This window comes from Odontomachus brunneus, unplaced genomic scaffold (assembly GCF_010583005.1).
Source record: "Odontomachus brunneus isolate Ranch 3 - 2012 unplaced genomic scaffold, Obru_v1 Obru_scaffold_049, whole genome shotgun sequence".
NCBI classification, from domain to species: domain Eukaryota; kingdom Metazoa; phylum Arthropoda; class Insecta; order Hymenoptera; family Formicidae; genus Odontomachus; species Odontomachus brunneus.
Window position 1 is genome coordinate 1,836,049 of NW_022639499.1, and position 14,504 is coordinate 1,850,552.

The 14,504-nt window shown below is 38.5% G+C and overlaps 2 protein-coding genes across 5 annotated transcripts in view; one reads left to right on the plus strand and one right to left on the minus strand.

The window, feature by feature from the left end:
- LOC116845164 overlaps positions 1 to 14,504 on the minus strand; it is a 414,324-nt gene that overhangs the window by 389,705 nt on the left and 10,115 nt on the right. The window lies entirely within an intron of this gene.
- Positions 1 to 14,504, plus strand: part of LOC116845162 (irregular chiasm C-roughest protein-like) — a 323,432-nt gene that overhangs the window by 279,805 nt on the left and 29,123 nt on the right. For all 4 annotated transcript variants that reach the window (XM_032817543.1, XM_032817540.1, XM_032817542.1 and 1 more), the window contains 2 exons: positions 4,833 to 5,033; positions 8,619 to 8,728. In XM_032817543.1, coding sequence (XP_032673434.1) covers positions 4,833 to 5,033; positions 8,619 to 8,728 — 311 coding nt within the window. The remainder of the gene's footprint in view (positions 1 to 4,832; positions 5,034 to 8,618; positions 8,729 to 14,504) is intronic.

Sequence of the window (14,504 nt, forward strand, 5' to 3'; positions counted from 1 at the left end):
GCGGCTGCAGCCCATAAGTGGCATGGTATGTTGGGCAAGATTTTGGCACAAATTTTAGCTTTCCTGTTATCATTGTCATGGAGCGAGATTCAAAATATAAAAAAATGTTACTGTATCACAAAGTAACTCCTACAGTCACAAAGTAACCCCATCTTACGGTATATATAAAATAAATATATGTATAAAATTTATATATATATATATAAAATGTCTTTTTTTAGAAAATTAAATTCATTGAGAATCGAGCGTTATCTTTTCAAAGCGCTTTCTAAAGTGCAATCAGTGTATTATTCTTCATTGAAATGCTATACAACGGTGGTTCAGTTGTAAATATAGTACTTTATAGCGATTATAAGTATAGTACTGCAATTAGTAAGATGTCGCTGAAATGATCAGTGAACAGTAACGACTGTTCTCATTATTGGCGCATTTTACAAGCAATACAGACAGTGTTACACGCAAAGGGCGCACGGAAACCGTTATATATATATATATATATATATATATATATACATTATATATTATTATTTAATATATATAAAAGCAAGAAAATTTGCTCCTGCAGCTAATATTTTTAGTTGTCCATATATTAACAAATCTTTTTTTTTCGTGTGTGTGTGTGTATATGTATATAACGGTTTCCGTACGCCCTTTGCGTGTAACACTGTCTATACTGCTTGTAAAATGCGTCAGTAAGAAAATTTGCTCCTGCAGCTAATATTTTTAGTTGTCCATATATTAGTAAATCTTTTTTCCGTGTATATATATTTTTATGTATATATATTTATGTATATATATATTTATTTCTTTATACGAGCATCATTCGCAAGGAAATTATGTAAAAGAAGCGGGATAAAGAGTGTCCTTTCAGGCAGGTGCACTTTACGCAGTAATGTGATTCGCATTCGTGGCACAATAGTAAATGGTACTGCATCGCGGGACCGCAGAACTCCTAATTAGAGCGGGCGAGATCGATTTCCTGCGGAAGCCGCAGTTAGAAAAGCGTCTAAACGTACGCGCGGAGAAGGCGTCAGAACAAAAAGCATATTCGATGCGCTGATTGAAAGGAAGAGAACCGCGCCCGATTGCGCGTGCACACGTTTCCGCGACTCGTTGCGAGTTCTGATATTTCCAACGCGCGTTTTTATGAGGAGAAGTGTGTGCCGGGGTATTACCGAGGCCGTAGTACTCCCGACTCTATACACCATAATTTCGCTATTACGCTGTCGTGCGTGTAGCCTGCGCTAGCAATAATATCGTACGCCTTTGGATGCAGTTATACGCAGAATGGAGCCGGCCGCCTTTATCGGATTTTTTATTCTATAACGCAAAATGTGTGTGTGTGCGCTAAAAAATATATTACTTCGCCGCGCTACAAAAGAACCTATCGCTGTTATTCCGAATAGTACTATTATATACACGTTGGTGAGACAGAACGAGAAAGAAAGAGGAGAGAGAGAGAGAGAGAGAGAGAGAGAGAGGGAGAGAAAAGCAGAGAGAAGTACTAAGAAAAACAATTTAATACTAGGAAAAAAATTATTTAAATAATATAAATTTTTTGGTGGGTACACTAACAACATATTTATTTATATTAATATGAAATATTTTTTAAATAAAAAAATATATTTTTTTAAGATCTTAAGAAAACATCATTGGAAAAAAAAGTATTTGAGTTGATTTACGAATTTGTGCGGATTTTTATTCAACTGACATTCACATGTTGTATTAGGAGGATAATTCTATACCAGTTAGTCTATGTGTATGCTTTAATACTTGACATTTCAAAGCATATTTTGTGGTATAAATGATAGAAGGATAAAATGATTAAAAAAGTACAGTATAGTTGTCTTTGTCGCGGCTTGAAAATGGAAAGTAGCAATGAGTTTTTCCAGTGCATTTCCATATGTTTTTTCAATATTAAAACAGATATTTTTTCATTTTCGTAAAAATTGTTAGAGTTGTATGAGATATTTTGCCTCACCCATCATGTCACCCGACATTGTTCCTTCCGATTATCATCTGTTTCGTTTATTACAGAACTGCCTTGACGGTACAAACCCTGTTTCTTTAGAAGATGCGAAGTCACTTGGAACATTTTTTCGCCGGAGAAGCACGAGGTTTTTACGAGAATAATCATGAAATTAAATTAATTTTGAAAAATAGCAAAACAATGTCGAACATAGAATGGCGCATATATTATGATTGATTAAAACTGTTTTTAACAAGAATAAAGTGTATTTTAATTTTCGAATTTTCGAAAAATCCGCACAAACTTTGTGGATTAACCAAATATTTATAATTAACAATAAACCCAATATTATAACCCAATATTTATAACATCGTATAGTAAAAGATTATAGACAAAAGAACAATTTTTGTAACGAGTGTTGCTATAAATGTTAGTGATAAGCTTATACGCATGTTGCTACTATTACTTCTTTATTAGATGAACAGAAAGATATAGCTGGTGCCGAGAAAATAGCTTAAATAAAGAGAAAATAATTTTAGTGGTCATTTGTTTTTCTCAGTGTTCAACTTTCGAGCAAAAGCACGATCATTTATTCCATTAAAAAGAAAAGAATGTAGATTTAAGTAAACATGTTGTTACTACCCACCAAACCAATGTTTACCAACTTTTAGATATTTTTTTTTCTCTCAATGTAGCGACGTGCGCGTCGCTCGTTAATCATCAAATTATCAGAATAATCACGAGAACGCGCGCGCCAGAAGCGAAATACTTCCAGGCGACATCTGTTCGCCGATAAAATTGAAAAATTGTTAACACAACCGGAAAAGCGTCGCGGAAAAGGAGCGGATACTAAATTGCGATGCTATCGATTGCGCGATATCGTGAACTCTAATCAGCACGACGGCGGTTCTGTGGAAATACGATTATTCCGGTGATCCCTAACGTGAACGCGGAAGGACGCTGCGGCACTTGCAGTCCGGAGATCTCATATCGATAACAAACAGCAGGAACTCTCGCATGAGGTGTCTAATTAGAACCGATAAGCTTGATTTCCGCGACACGCACCGCGCATACGTGTGAGCGCGTGCGCGTGATTCTGTTCGAGTAGGTTCGAGTAGGAACCGACGGGTGTTATGGTATTATGCTGATGGAAATTTGCTCGCGATTTTCTCGTTTTTTCAGTCGACCAATGGAATCGAACGGTTTTTTCTCATTCGTCATCGAACAGCGCGGCGACTCAAATTAGCACGGAGAAGACATTACTCGGGATATTACGTGGCTAAATATAGTCGACGCAGAAATATAGTCGAAATATCAATGTTATTTTTCGCCCATGCACTCTGAGAGAAAAAATATCCTCAGAAATAGTAAATAGTTATTTAATAGCTACAAATATTTTATATTGATGTAAATAAACAGCATTTATTTACAATATAAAATATTTTCCAAATATATAAGAAAATATATATTTTCCTAAAACTTTAAGATCTTAAGTTTTTCATGAGAACAATTATTTGTTCTATTTATATAAAAAAATTTAGATTTAAATAAATATATACTGTTAATACTCCTCTCCCCTCACCATTTAAGTATTCACTATTTTTTAAATATTTCTTCTCTCAATGCATACACTGTAAAAACTGATGTGTTAAATTTAACACATTTCATGTGTCCCAAATCATCTACTCTCATTTATGTGTAAATTTAACACAAAACGAATGTGTTAAAAAGTAACACGCATAATATGGAAAAAATTAACACAAGAATTTAACACTTGAATACCGTTAGGAATCACAAGTTGTGTTAAATTGACATATTTAATGTCAGACATAGATTATGTTAATTTAATATTTTCATCAAAATCATAGATTAATACTTCTCTAAAATGTTAAAATTTATTTTAGTTAATTTAACATCATACATGTCAATTTAACACAAACTGTGATTCCTGACAGTATTCAAGTGTTAAATTCTTATGTTAATTTTTTACATATTATGCATGTTACTTTTTACTACATTTGTTTTGTGTTAAATTTACACATAAATGAGAGTGGATGATTTGGGACACACGAAATATTAAATTTAACACATCAGTTTTTACAGTGTATAAAAAAAATTTTGGAAACCATTGTATTCCGGAAAGCAACTATATACGAATAATAAACTACATAAATATTACACTAAAAAAAATCTAAAAAATAAAAAATATTTATATTCGCTGGATATTAATAATATCTACTTGTACAAATACAAAATATTTCTCAAATAAGAGAATATTTTCTTAAAATCACCCAATGTTTTAACGAAAAAGCAAAGTTTTTTCATAAAAGCAATTGTTTATTCTATTTAAATAAAAGATATAAATATAAATATCATAAATAAAAGGATAATAAATTATTGCAGAATTTCGATCTACTCCGCGTTATAAAATTCTAAGTAACTTTTATTGTAAAATTCTCTTCTATTACTAAAATGTATTTAATTTGGATTCACACATATCTCTTTCTAGCCATAAGAAATATCCTTGCAACGACCATGACAGTTTTCTCCGTGCGTGATTGCCCAATAGGGGCGCAAGCGATATTATTAAGATTTCCGTGACATCTCTCCCGCTTCACGTGGAATCCGAATGACGCGACAGGAGATATTCGAGTCGCGTGTCGTAACTGCGCGATTACTTCCGGTGTGATGTCAGAGTGTCACGCTGTATTTGTTGGAACGTTCCGTTCGCGAAGTATCGCGGGCGGAAAAACCTGGGCGCCGTTACGGCAACAAAATCATAAGCATTCCAGTCACGGGTCAATTCCCTTGCGCGGGCGTTTTTCTCGAGCGACGCTATTTTTAACTGTACCGTTTCTTGCAGATCACGTGGATCGATGGACTGGGCAATGTGCTTCATCGTGGCATCAAAACCACGAAGGAGCCGTACGAGAATGGCCAACTCTACACGGTGAAGTCCGTCCTGAGGGTAATGCCACGGAAGGAGCACGACAACACGACCTTCACGTGCCAAAGCCAGAACGCGGCGGATCGCACGCCGCAAAACGCCAAACTTCGCGTCGAGGTGCGTACTTTGGCGAATTGCGTGTCGGCATAATGCAGCAATCCAATTTAAATCGTCCCCGAGGAGCGCGAGGATCCTTCGTCTTCCTTTCTGTCTTACCTGACTTAAGATAGATACGCGAACGCGCCAGAAATACAGAAAGTATAATTTTAAGCGAAGTCTCCCGCCTCCCATTCTCTCTCTCTCTCTCTCTCTCTCTCTCTCTCTCTCTCTCTCTCTCTGACGTCGCCTGCGACTTATTTTGAGATTACTACAACGATTTGAATGATCGAAAATAAAAGTTCTTAATAAGACTTTTCGTGAAACGAGAACTTCAACTTCGGAGAAAAGGCAGTAATGTATCACGAAAGCCTGTCGTTCGCGTAATTTTCAACGAGGGAACCGAGTTTAGCGACTCATTCTCGTAGGTAACTTGTAGATTATTACGTAATGCAGATGCAATTGGCTATTGCTTTATGCGAGAATGACCCAACCTACAAGATTATTGGTCTGATTATTTGTCTTTTCGGTTGCACGCTGAACTGATGCAATAAGTTAGAGTGAGAAAAAATATACTTGTCTCATTCTAACTTATTGCACTAGTTTAGTAGTGCCGAAAAGAACAGACCATATGATTTTTGCTACCAGTGCCAAAACGTTTTTCCACATAAAGCGTAATCTTTCTACATAAAACAAAAGAGATCCAAGCCATATGGACGCCCAAAATTACATCCATTATTCTTGCATAATTACACAAAGAGAACGATTTGGTTGAATCAAACAAACACTTCTTTAGAACGGTCCAAACGAATTTTTTTATTGATCGAACAATGTTTCGTTTGATGAAACAAATATTTATTTGCGGCTTAGTTTCAAAGAAATATTTTTATTGTGTCAACCAAGAAATTTGTTTGGACTATTCCAAAGAAACGTTTATTCGATTCAACAAATCGTTCTCTCTGCGTACGGCTAATTATGATTACGAAGATGTTATACAAGACGCGAATTCGGGTCCCGCGATTGGAGCCGATCCTGGTAGCGAGAAAAGTCCAAGGAAAATAAAAGCGGGGCCGAGTGAACGAGGGGTGGTAGGGGAAGATAGAAATCTCGCTTAAAGGGAAATAAAATCACTGCCTTTTGCGCGCTCTTTTTGCTCGCTGACCGGAGAAAGAAATTAACGCGAGTCGCGAAAGCGGCCAGGAGGGTAACGAGGGTAACGAGGCGACGTATAATAATTAACGTCGTGTCTTGAGAAGCGGTTAGCGCGCGGTAATCGCCATCCGCCGGCGCAACTTTCGTGCCGCGAGCGCGAGTACTTTGGCGCTCCGGGTACTTCCGCCCTCTTTTCTTCAGACGTAGACTCCATTATCCGGAGTGGCAAAGGGAACAAATAGTTTCATGGAAAGGGCAACGAAGCGGAGCCAGCGGGATTTTTGCCGGGAACATTCGAATTTGCGACGGCGAGGACGACGACGACGACGGGGCGCGATATTATGAACGCTCCGCTCCGCGCGCTCCGTGTGTCCCCGGCTGCAGAAAATTCTTACGAGTTATTACTTAACTCTTTTACACCGTGTGCCGGATATATTACGTTCTTTTCACGACTCCTATATAAGTTCAGCGTTAATATCGTCCTAATTGGGAGCAATTCTTACGCAGGCGCACTCGAGAAATGTGAGATCGTATTTCCGCGACGTGTTACTTCTTTATCGCCCGCTCGAGCGGCGATCGATAAAATCGTTTTTAATTCTGGACATAAAACGCGCGCGGGCAGCGCTGCACACAGGAAAAAGGAAAAATTCCTCGGTTTATCCGAACAAAGGCACTTTGCTGTTTGATGATCGTTAGGGAAACGGGACGAACGGTCAGCATCCGCTGCAAATCATTTCTCACCATTTGTCATTTTAACAAATACGCATGACCTGAAAGACAAATTTGTTCTCGTCTATTTAGGTTATGTTAGTTGTGCTTCCATAGAAGTGTTGCTTACAGCAGTAAAAGTTGAATGTAATAAATCACTTGTTTCCATTACGGGAAGAGGGGAAGGGGTCACTTGTCAACAAACTATTTGTTGCGGATATTGGGATTTTGTTAGATTAAAAACTTTCTCGGAGTATTAACGCGCGCAATCGAACCGACTCGATGTATCTCATTCTATACAGAGAGAATATTGATATATAATCTTTTTCTCTGATACAAATTTTTTATAATTTTATTTCCTAATCTTTCCACGCTCGGGGGAAAAATATCTAAGAAACAGTAAATTTTTAATAGTTTGTTTTTAGTGTTAAATTTCAGTCCCAAAAATGCACTGAAATGAAAAATATTTGAAAAATAAAAAATTGATGCGCACACTGAGAAAAATTTCAGACCAAAAGTACGTTTATTGATCGTTGACGATCGTTAGGGAAACAGATCGGACAGTTATTGTTGCCAATCATTTCTCATCATTTGTTATTTTAACAAACATACATTACCTGAGATACAAGGCACATTTGTTCTCATCTATTTAAGTTAGGTTAGTTGTGTCTACATTACAGAAGTATTGCTCAGAGCGGCAAATTGAACGTAACAAATCACTTGTTCCCACTACGGGGTCACTACTTGCTGTCCCATATCAACAAACCATTTGTTGCGGGTACTGGCGTTTTGTTAGATTAGCAGAGCTTTTTCTCTCGGTTCTCACGCCCACGTTTTTTCGCGTTTGTAAGCCCCGCACGACGGACTCCCGCGAGCAGGGGGATGAAAGGAAGAAAAAATTACGTTCGATGCTGAACAATCCGTCATTAAAATGTAATCGCGTCTCTTTTGATCGCGGATTCTTTAAAGTAATTCAATGGAGCTCCGCTCGGGGCGGATTTAATCAAATACCGTCTTATGGTACAATGTTCCAATAACGTTTTAATTTAATATCGGTATCTCGTGATGTAAAGATTAAATGCCTCTGTAATTAACCTTTAAATTAAATTTCCGTTAGAGGAAACCCCGAGGTTAGCGAGAGGAATAAAGTTTTGTTATCAATTACAATTCCAAAGCTGTGCTCGCGCGCGCAATACTCCTCGTCGCTCACATAAAAGCACTCGGGTGCTTTGACATTTATAAAAGGACTTGGCTGCCGATCGAGTAATCCGCGAATTAAAAGTCCCACAGCGAATCCGGGATATTCAGCGCGGCAACAAATGAAGCACTAACAATCGTAAAATAACAGAGACCGGCGCGCGTGAGAGACAGAGAGAAAGAAAAAACCGAATTAAAGGATTGAATTTTAAAGGACATGATAAATAAGCTCCTCGGCGTATCGCGAAATATCTCCGATTTCCCTTGTGAAATATATAACGAACGCCCCTCGAAAATTTCAAACGCGAGGTAATGGATACCAGCATCATTATTCCGGACTACGCACGTAGCACATTCCGGATGAGAGCATGACGGGTAATATCGAATGAACCGTATTCGATTCTCGCGTGATAAAGCACTGAGAGAGAGAGAAAGGGCAGAGAGAGAGAGAGAGAGAGAGAGAAAAGGGGGAGAGAGAGAGGAAGAAGGAAAGGGAGAAAGGAACGGGAAGCGAAAGACCGAGAGCTCGATTTGTGCGATACTTTTCAGGTACGCTACGCGCCGAAGGTGTCCCTCTCGAAGATCGATCGCATCGTCGAAGGCGCCGAGCTTAGGTTCCGATGTTGCGCCGAGGCCAATCCAGAAGTGCAGGAGTACAAGTAAGTGGACGCGAAAAAAGTATCGACACTTCAATAACACCCGGGGCTGAGAACGAGTCCGAGTTCGATTCCCGCTTCGCCAAGAGGTGCGCGCGACGTCTTGGCATAATAAATACAAAACCGACCGCGCAAGCACAGAGAGCTCGTTCGCTCTCTCTCCCTCTCACGAAAGGCCGCAAAACCACGCGCCGGCTCCCGCGCTGACCGTAAATTGCGCCACGATGGTGCAAAGAAGCGCGCTCGGCTAATACAATTACGAGACTAATTATTATTGTTTCGTGAGAGAAGGAGAGAGGGAGGGAAAGGGCAAATTTTACGGTCCAGTTTTTTGGCTCTGGTTCGGGCTGCGCCCCAAATTGGGGTCGGCCGCCTTGCACATTAAGCTCGATATAATTGGGCTTGGGTTTCAAAGTGATAATAATTGCTCTCTTTATACACTCGCAATTACTGTACTAAATAAAATGCCGACGAGAAGGAGAGCAGCAGGAAGCCAAACGCGAGTCGAATCGTGAGTGTTAACGCGCGCAATCGAACCGTCTCGATATATCTCGTTCTGTACGGAGAGAATATTATATAATCTTTTTCTTTAACACAAATTTTTTTATAATTTTACTTCCTAACTTTTCCATATTCAGGGGAAAAATATCTGAGAAATAATGAATTTTTAATAGTTTTTAGTAGTAATTAATTTTTAATAGTTTTTAGTAGTAAATTTCAGACCCAAAAATATATTGAGATAAAAATATTTGAAAAATAAAAAATATTATTCTCTCTTTCGGTAAATATTAATATAAATATTATTAAGTAAACTAATATTTATTTAAATTTAAATTGTTTCGTTTAAATAGAATAAACAATTGCTTTAACGAAAAACGACGACTTTAGGAAAATGCATATGTTCTCATTTGAAATTTTTTCTCAATGTAAAAATATATGTATTTGTACCCATCGAAAATAAGTATCTTTTATTTTTTAAATATTTTTTTCTGTCAGTGTACAAATAGCACATATGAGATGAAAGGATAATAAATTACTGCAGAACATTCAATTTGTTCTTCGATTACAACATTCTACATTTTTTACTATAAAATTCTCTCCGCACTGAGAAAAAATTGTTTGGTACTTGTGACTGTAAAAGTGTAGTGAAACGCTTATAATCAAGAGAATCAGTTTTATACACTGAAAGAAAAAATATCTGAAAAATAAAAAATATTTATTCGGTGGATGATAACTGATGACGCGCATGTTTACTTATATCAATAAAAAATATTTTTTAAATAAGAAAACATACATTTTCTTGAAATCTTAACTTGCCACAAAAGCAACTGTTTATTCTACTTAAGCAAAAGAACATAAAAGCAAGCAAATATATTGTTAGTACCTGTCGAATAAATATTTTTTATTTCTTTAGATATATCTTTTCTCTCAGTGTTAGCAAGTGTTACCACTATAGTGTTGATAACGACTATAGTGTTGATAAACTCACATGCGTATCGCTGCTACTACTTTTTAGTCAAAACAACGAGAAAAAAGAGCTGGGCACCGAGAACGATTACAATTCTCGTGAGATCGAACATTTCGTTATCTCAGTGCGTGCAGCGCTGGGGAATACTGCTCGAAATTGCATTTCCGAATCTCGATTTTCGAAGTACGGGATACATTTCCTGGAAAATGGCTACGGTTCGGACGGGAGAGACGTCTCATTTCTTCGCGCACGCAATATCACTCGACTGCGATCCGGATCGCGTTAGTCTTCCCTTACTCTTAAGTGATCTGTCAAGTGCGGATCTTAAGCTGCTTAAAGTTTTCACGGAATATCGATAGTTCTCCCCTCGATATCGTATCATGCTACAGGTGAGTGACGCCGTCGTCGGTGCAGCGCGTGAGGGCGCGTAAGCAACGTGAGTTCGCGTTGTTCGTACACCGGCTGCGAGCGACAAAGAGAAGGCGGATGATCGATATCCGCCTACAAAGAGGACAATGTCAAATTCAGGACGGTGTTGCGCGCGCACGTGTTAGCTGGGCGCGTTTGCGGGTTTCACCTAGCGGCCCGCTTTGATTGCTTTTAAATTATTCGTTACGCAACATGCTCGTCGGGAAAAAAAGGACCAGCGGCGACGGCGGCGGCGGCGAGGAGACCCCGACCGACCGACCGTCCGATGACGCGACGTATTAATTTACGAGATTATCGGATTGTCGCTCGGGTTAAATCGGCTCGCGAAAATGTCACCTCGCCAGAAAATATGTATCGCGTGGCTGGCCTGACATATTGCGCGCGCGCCCTACTCTCTAGGAAACGGGCTTTTTCAACGGCGACTGATAGCTTGGATATGCACACGATGTATTCCACGACATCGCGACCCGAGAACGCGATAAGTATTGTTAGACTTGGGAAACATTGAAATGGCCAGATTTCCCATTCCCAAGTCCGGGTCACTTCATAAATGTGTGTAACGGGGAAAGGGGAATCACCGGGAATTATTCAGTGTCTCACACTGAGAGAAAAAAATAGTTGGAATAACTATAATCTCACTATATTTTATAGTTCGTTTTGGTCTCAAACATATATTTATAGTTCATCTAAACATGAAGATATAGTAGAATGAACACAGATTTATAGTCACCATCTTATTACTCTACATAGTTATATAATAGTCAAGATATTAATTAAAAAAGATTGGTGAATGATTATGTGCGATATGATAGATGAGCTGGAATGGCGCCGACTGCCATTGTATATTTGTACATTAAGTCAAACTGAACAAAAAAGTCCTCTAATACTTTGCAAATAACATAGATTTTAATCAAAGAAAATTGTGTACCACAAGGAAAAAAAAGATTTGGTTGAATTAATCAAATATCCGATCGAATATGAACAATCTAGAAATTCCGATTGAAGTAACCCGAATTCTGTTTTCAAGATTTTTGGTTGACTTAAACCCGAATTTCAAGATTTTTGGTTGACTTAAACAGAATTCGGGTTACTTCAATCGCAATTTCTGGATCGTTCATATTCGACCAGATACTTGGTTAATTCAACCAAACCTTTTTTTTCCGTGCAAAATGCACAAATTTTCTTTAATTAATATCTGAAAATCTATGTGCACTGAGAGAAAAAAATAGTTGGAATAACTATAATCTCACTATATTTTATAGTTCATTTTAGCCTCAAACATATATTTATAGTTCATCTAAACATGAAAATATAGCAGAATGAACAAAGATTTATAGTCACCATTTTATTACTCTATATGTAAAGTACACTTTGGGAATATAGTTACATGTATCTATATTTTCCAAATATTCCAATTGTATTGACTATATAAAATAATTAATTTCTCTTACCATTCAATATTTGCTACTTTACTATATTTTTTATTTCAAATAATTATAATTCTTGGTAAAAATTTTACACGGGTCAGTTATACTATACTTATATTGTAAATATTACAAATATTATGATAACATTTACTATAAAAATTATATTCCTAACTATAATATTTTTACTATGCCATTATAGTTTCAAATATCATACATTTTTCTCTCAGTGCAGGTGAACATAAAAATCCGTTTTGCAATATTAGCAATAATGATCTAAAACTGGACAAAAAAGTCGTCTATTTCCCTGAAAACTTTGTAGATTTTTAATTATTAATTAAAGAAGATTAGCGGATAGTCGTTCGCGATAATATATTAATGTTCTCTAATTAATAACTAACAATCTTACAAAGTTATTAGAAAACAGTCCCTACGTACAGTATATACAGAATATTCTGGAACAACATCCCAAGTTTTCGTAAAGACATAGTAGATTAAGGCAGATTAAGGTGAACGTAAAAGTAAAGGACTTTTATGTCTAGAGGAGTATTATGCTTTCACGAGAACTTGGGAGGTTGTTCTAGGATATCCTGTACGTAGGAACTGTTTCGGAAGAAAACGAGATGTCTGATCAGGTAAATCTTAGAGATATTAACGTAACACAATCTGCTAACGGTCATACTAAAGAAAAAAGATGTTTGGTACCAACAGCTACAATTACATACAGAAATAATTGCTATAAATTACGATCAACACAATATTTTTCGTTTTAACTTTTTTAATTAAATTTTTAAATTCGACTACAATGTTAGTGATGATAACTCTATATGCATATTTTCATTTTCGCGTTAGAATGAAATACGAGAAGAATTTCGCGTTTACAAGAAATACGATTAGAATTTTGCGTTTACAAGAAATACGATTGGGGCAAAAAAAACAGATACAATTGTGGTTAGCAATTTAAAAAAAAATCATTTTGCTCTCTCAGTACATCTCCGCCGGGTTATCAAACCGCGCGAGTCTCGCAAATTAACTTCGTACAATTCAAGAGGAATGGAACTGAAGGTTTTCGCGTTCGGCGCTCGCGGTTGCACGCGGTGACTGAGATCTCATTCGTTGCATTTTTCAAATACCGCACGCGAATAGCACGAACGGCACTCGCGTACGCCAGTTTGAAAATTGATTTTTTGCGGAGCGTGCCTGTCTTCTTCGAGGCGTGCGACGTGTGTTAAAGCTCGCTGAAAGAGCGAGGATAAAAAAGATAGATAGGTAGATAGACAGACAGATAGAGATAGATAGATAGACAGATAAAAATAGATAGATAGGTAGATAGATAGATAGAGAAAGAGAGAGGAAGAGAGAGAAAGAGAGCTTGTCAACGGCTTATGGCGATTCACGGATAATAGGATAGACGGAGAAACGAGTAAAGCAGCGAGGACCACATTGTAGCGCGATAACGAACGTTAGTTGCCAGTCGCTTTAACAGCTTTTATAGCTTTCACAGCTTTTACAGCTTTTACACCGGTCGTCGCGCGCCGCCCGTAAAAGAGATTCGGAGGTGAAAACTGAGGCAGCACCGACCGACGTGACTCTCGTGTCTCGCTTTTGTGCGCGCTTTCGGCCGTCGGATAACAGGGACAGAATCATTATCCGATCCGTGTCGGTATCAGTTTTTCAAATGATGTCGTTACGTCCGCGACAAGGAGGCCGGACAATTTTCAAAGGAAAATCTCCTCGGGCAGTCGCCAGATGCGAGAGATAAGCCCGGCCCATTGGGCCGCTAATTAATTTTGGATGCTAATTAATTCCGCTACTTCCATAACCGAAAGTACCCCCGGTAAAATTACATGCAGAGCTTGCAGAAAGCGGAATTACTACGCGTAAAGTGCTCCCTCCCCCTCCTCCACGCCGCCGTTACCGTTGTAACGCGCTGAACTTTCCGTCCCTGCTCAAATATTACGTACAAATATTTTATGTCCGCGATATCGCACGGATATGCACTCCCGAGAATGTACAATTGATTCTCACCGTTGGAATCTTGCAATCGGTAGAGGGAGCGCATAAGAGAACAGAGAAAGAGAGAGAGAGAGTCGCTCTCAAAACACATCGTTAGGTTAGGTACGAAGTGTCCCGCGGGACACGAGAGGGTTGATCTTTACCGCGCGAAAGATACGGGGATGACCCCGAGGCACCTCAATGTTTATCGAGTCGTTATAGCACTCTGTAGCCGCGCGAATGTACGTTGCGTCGCGGGCGCGCGCTTTCCCCCGGCATCTTTGCGAGCTAAATTGTCTGTCGGACAGCCCCGATAAAATCGATCGCGACGCGCGGGTGAGAGGGGAAGGGGTGTGGGAACGAGAGGGGACGGTGCACCGGCGGCGGTTTCTCTCTCTCTCTCTCTCTCTCTCTCTCTCTCTCTCTCTCTCTCTCTCTCTCTCTCTCTCTCTCTCTCTCTCTC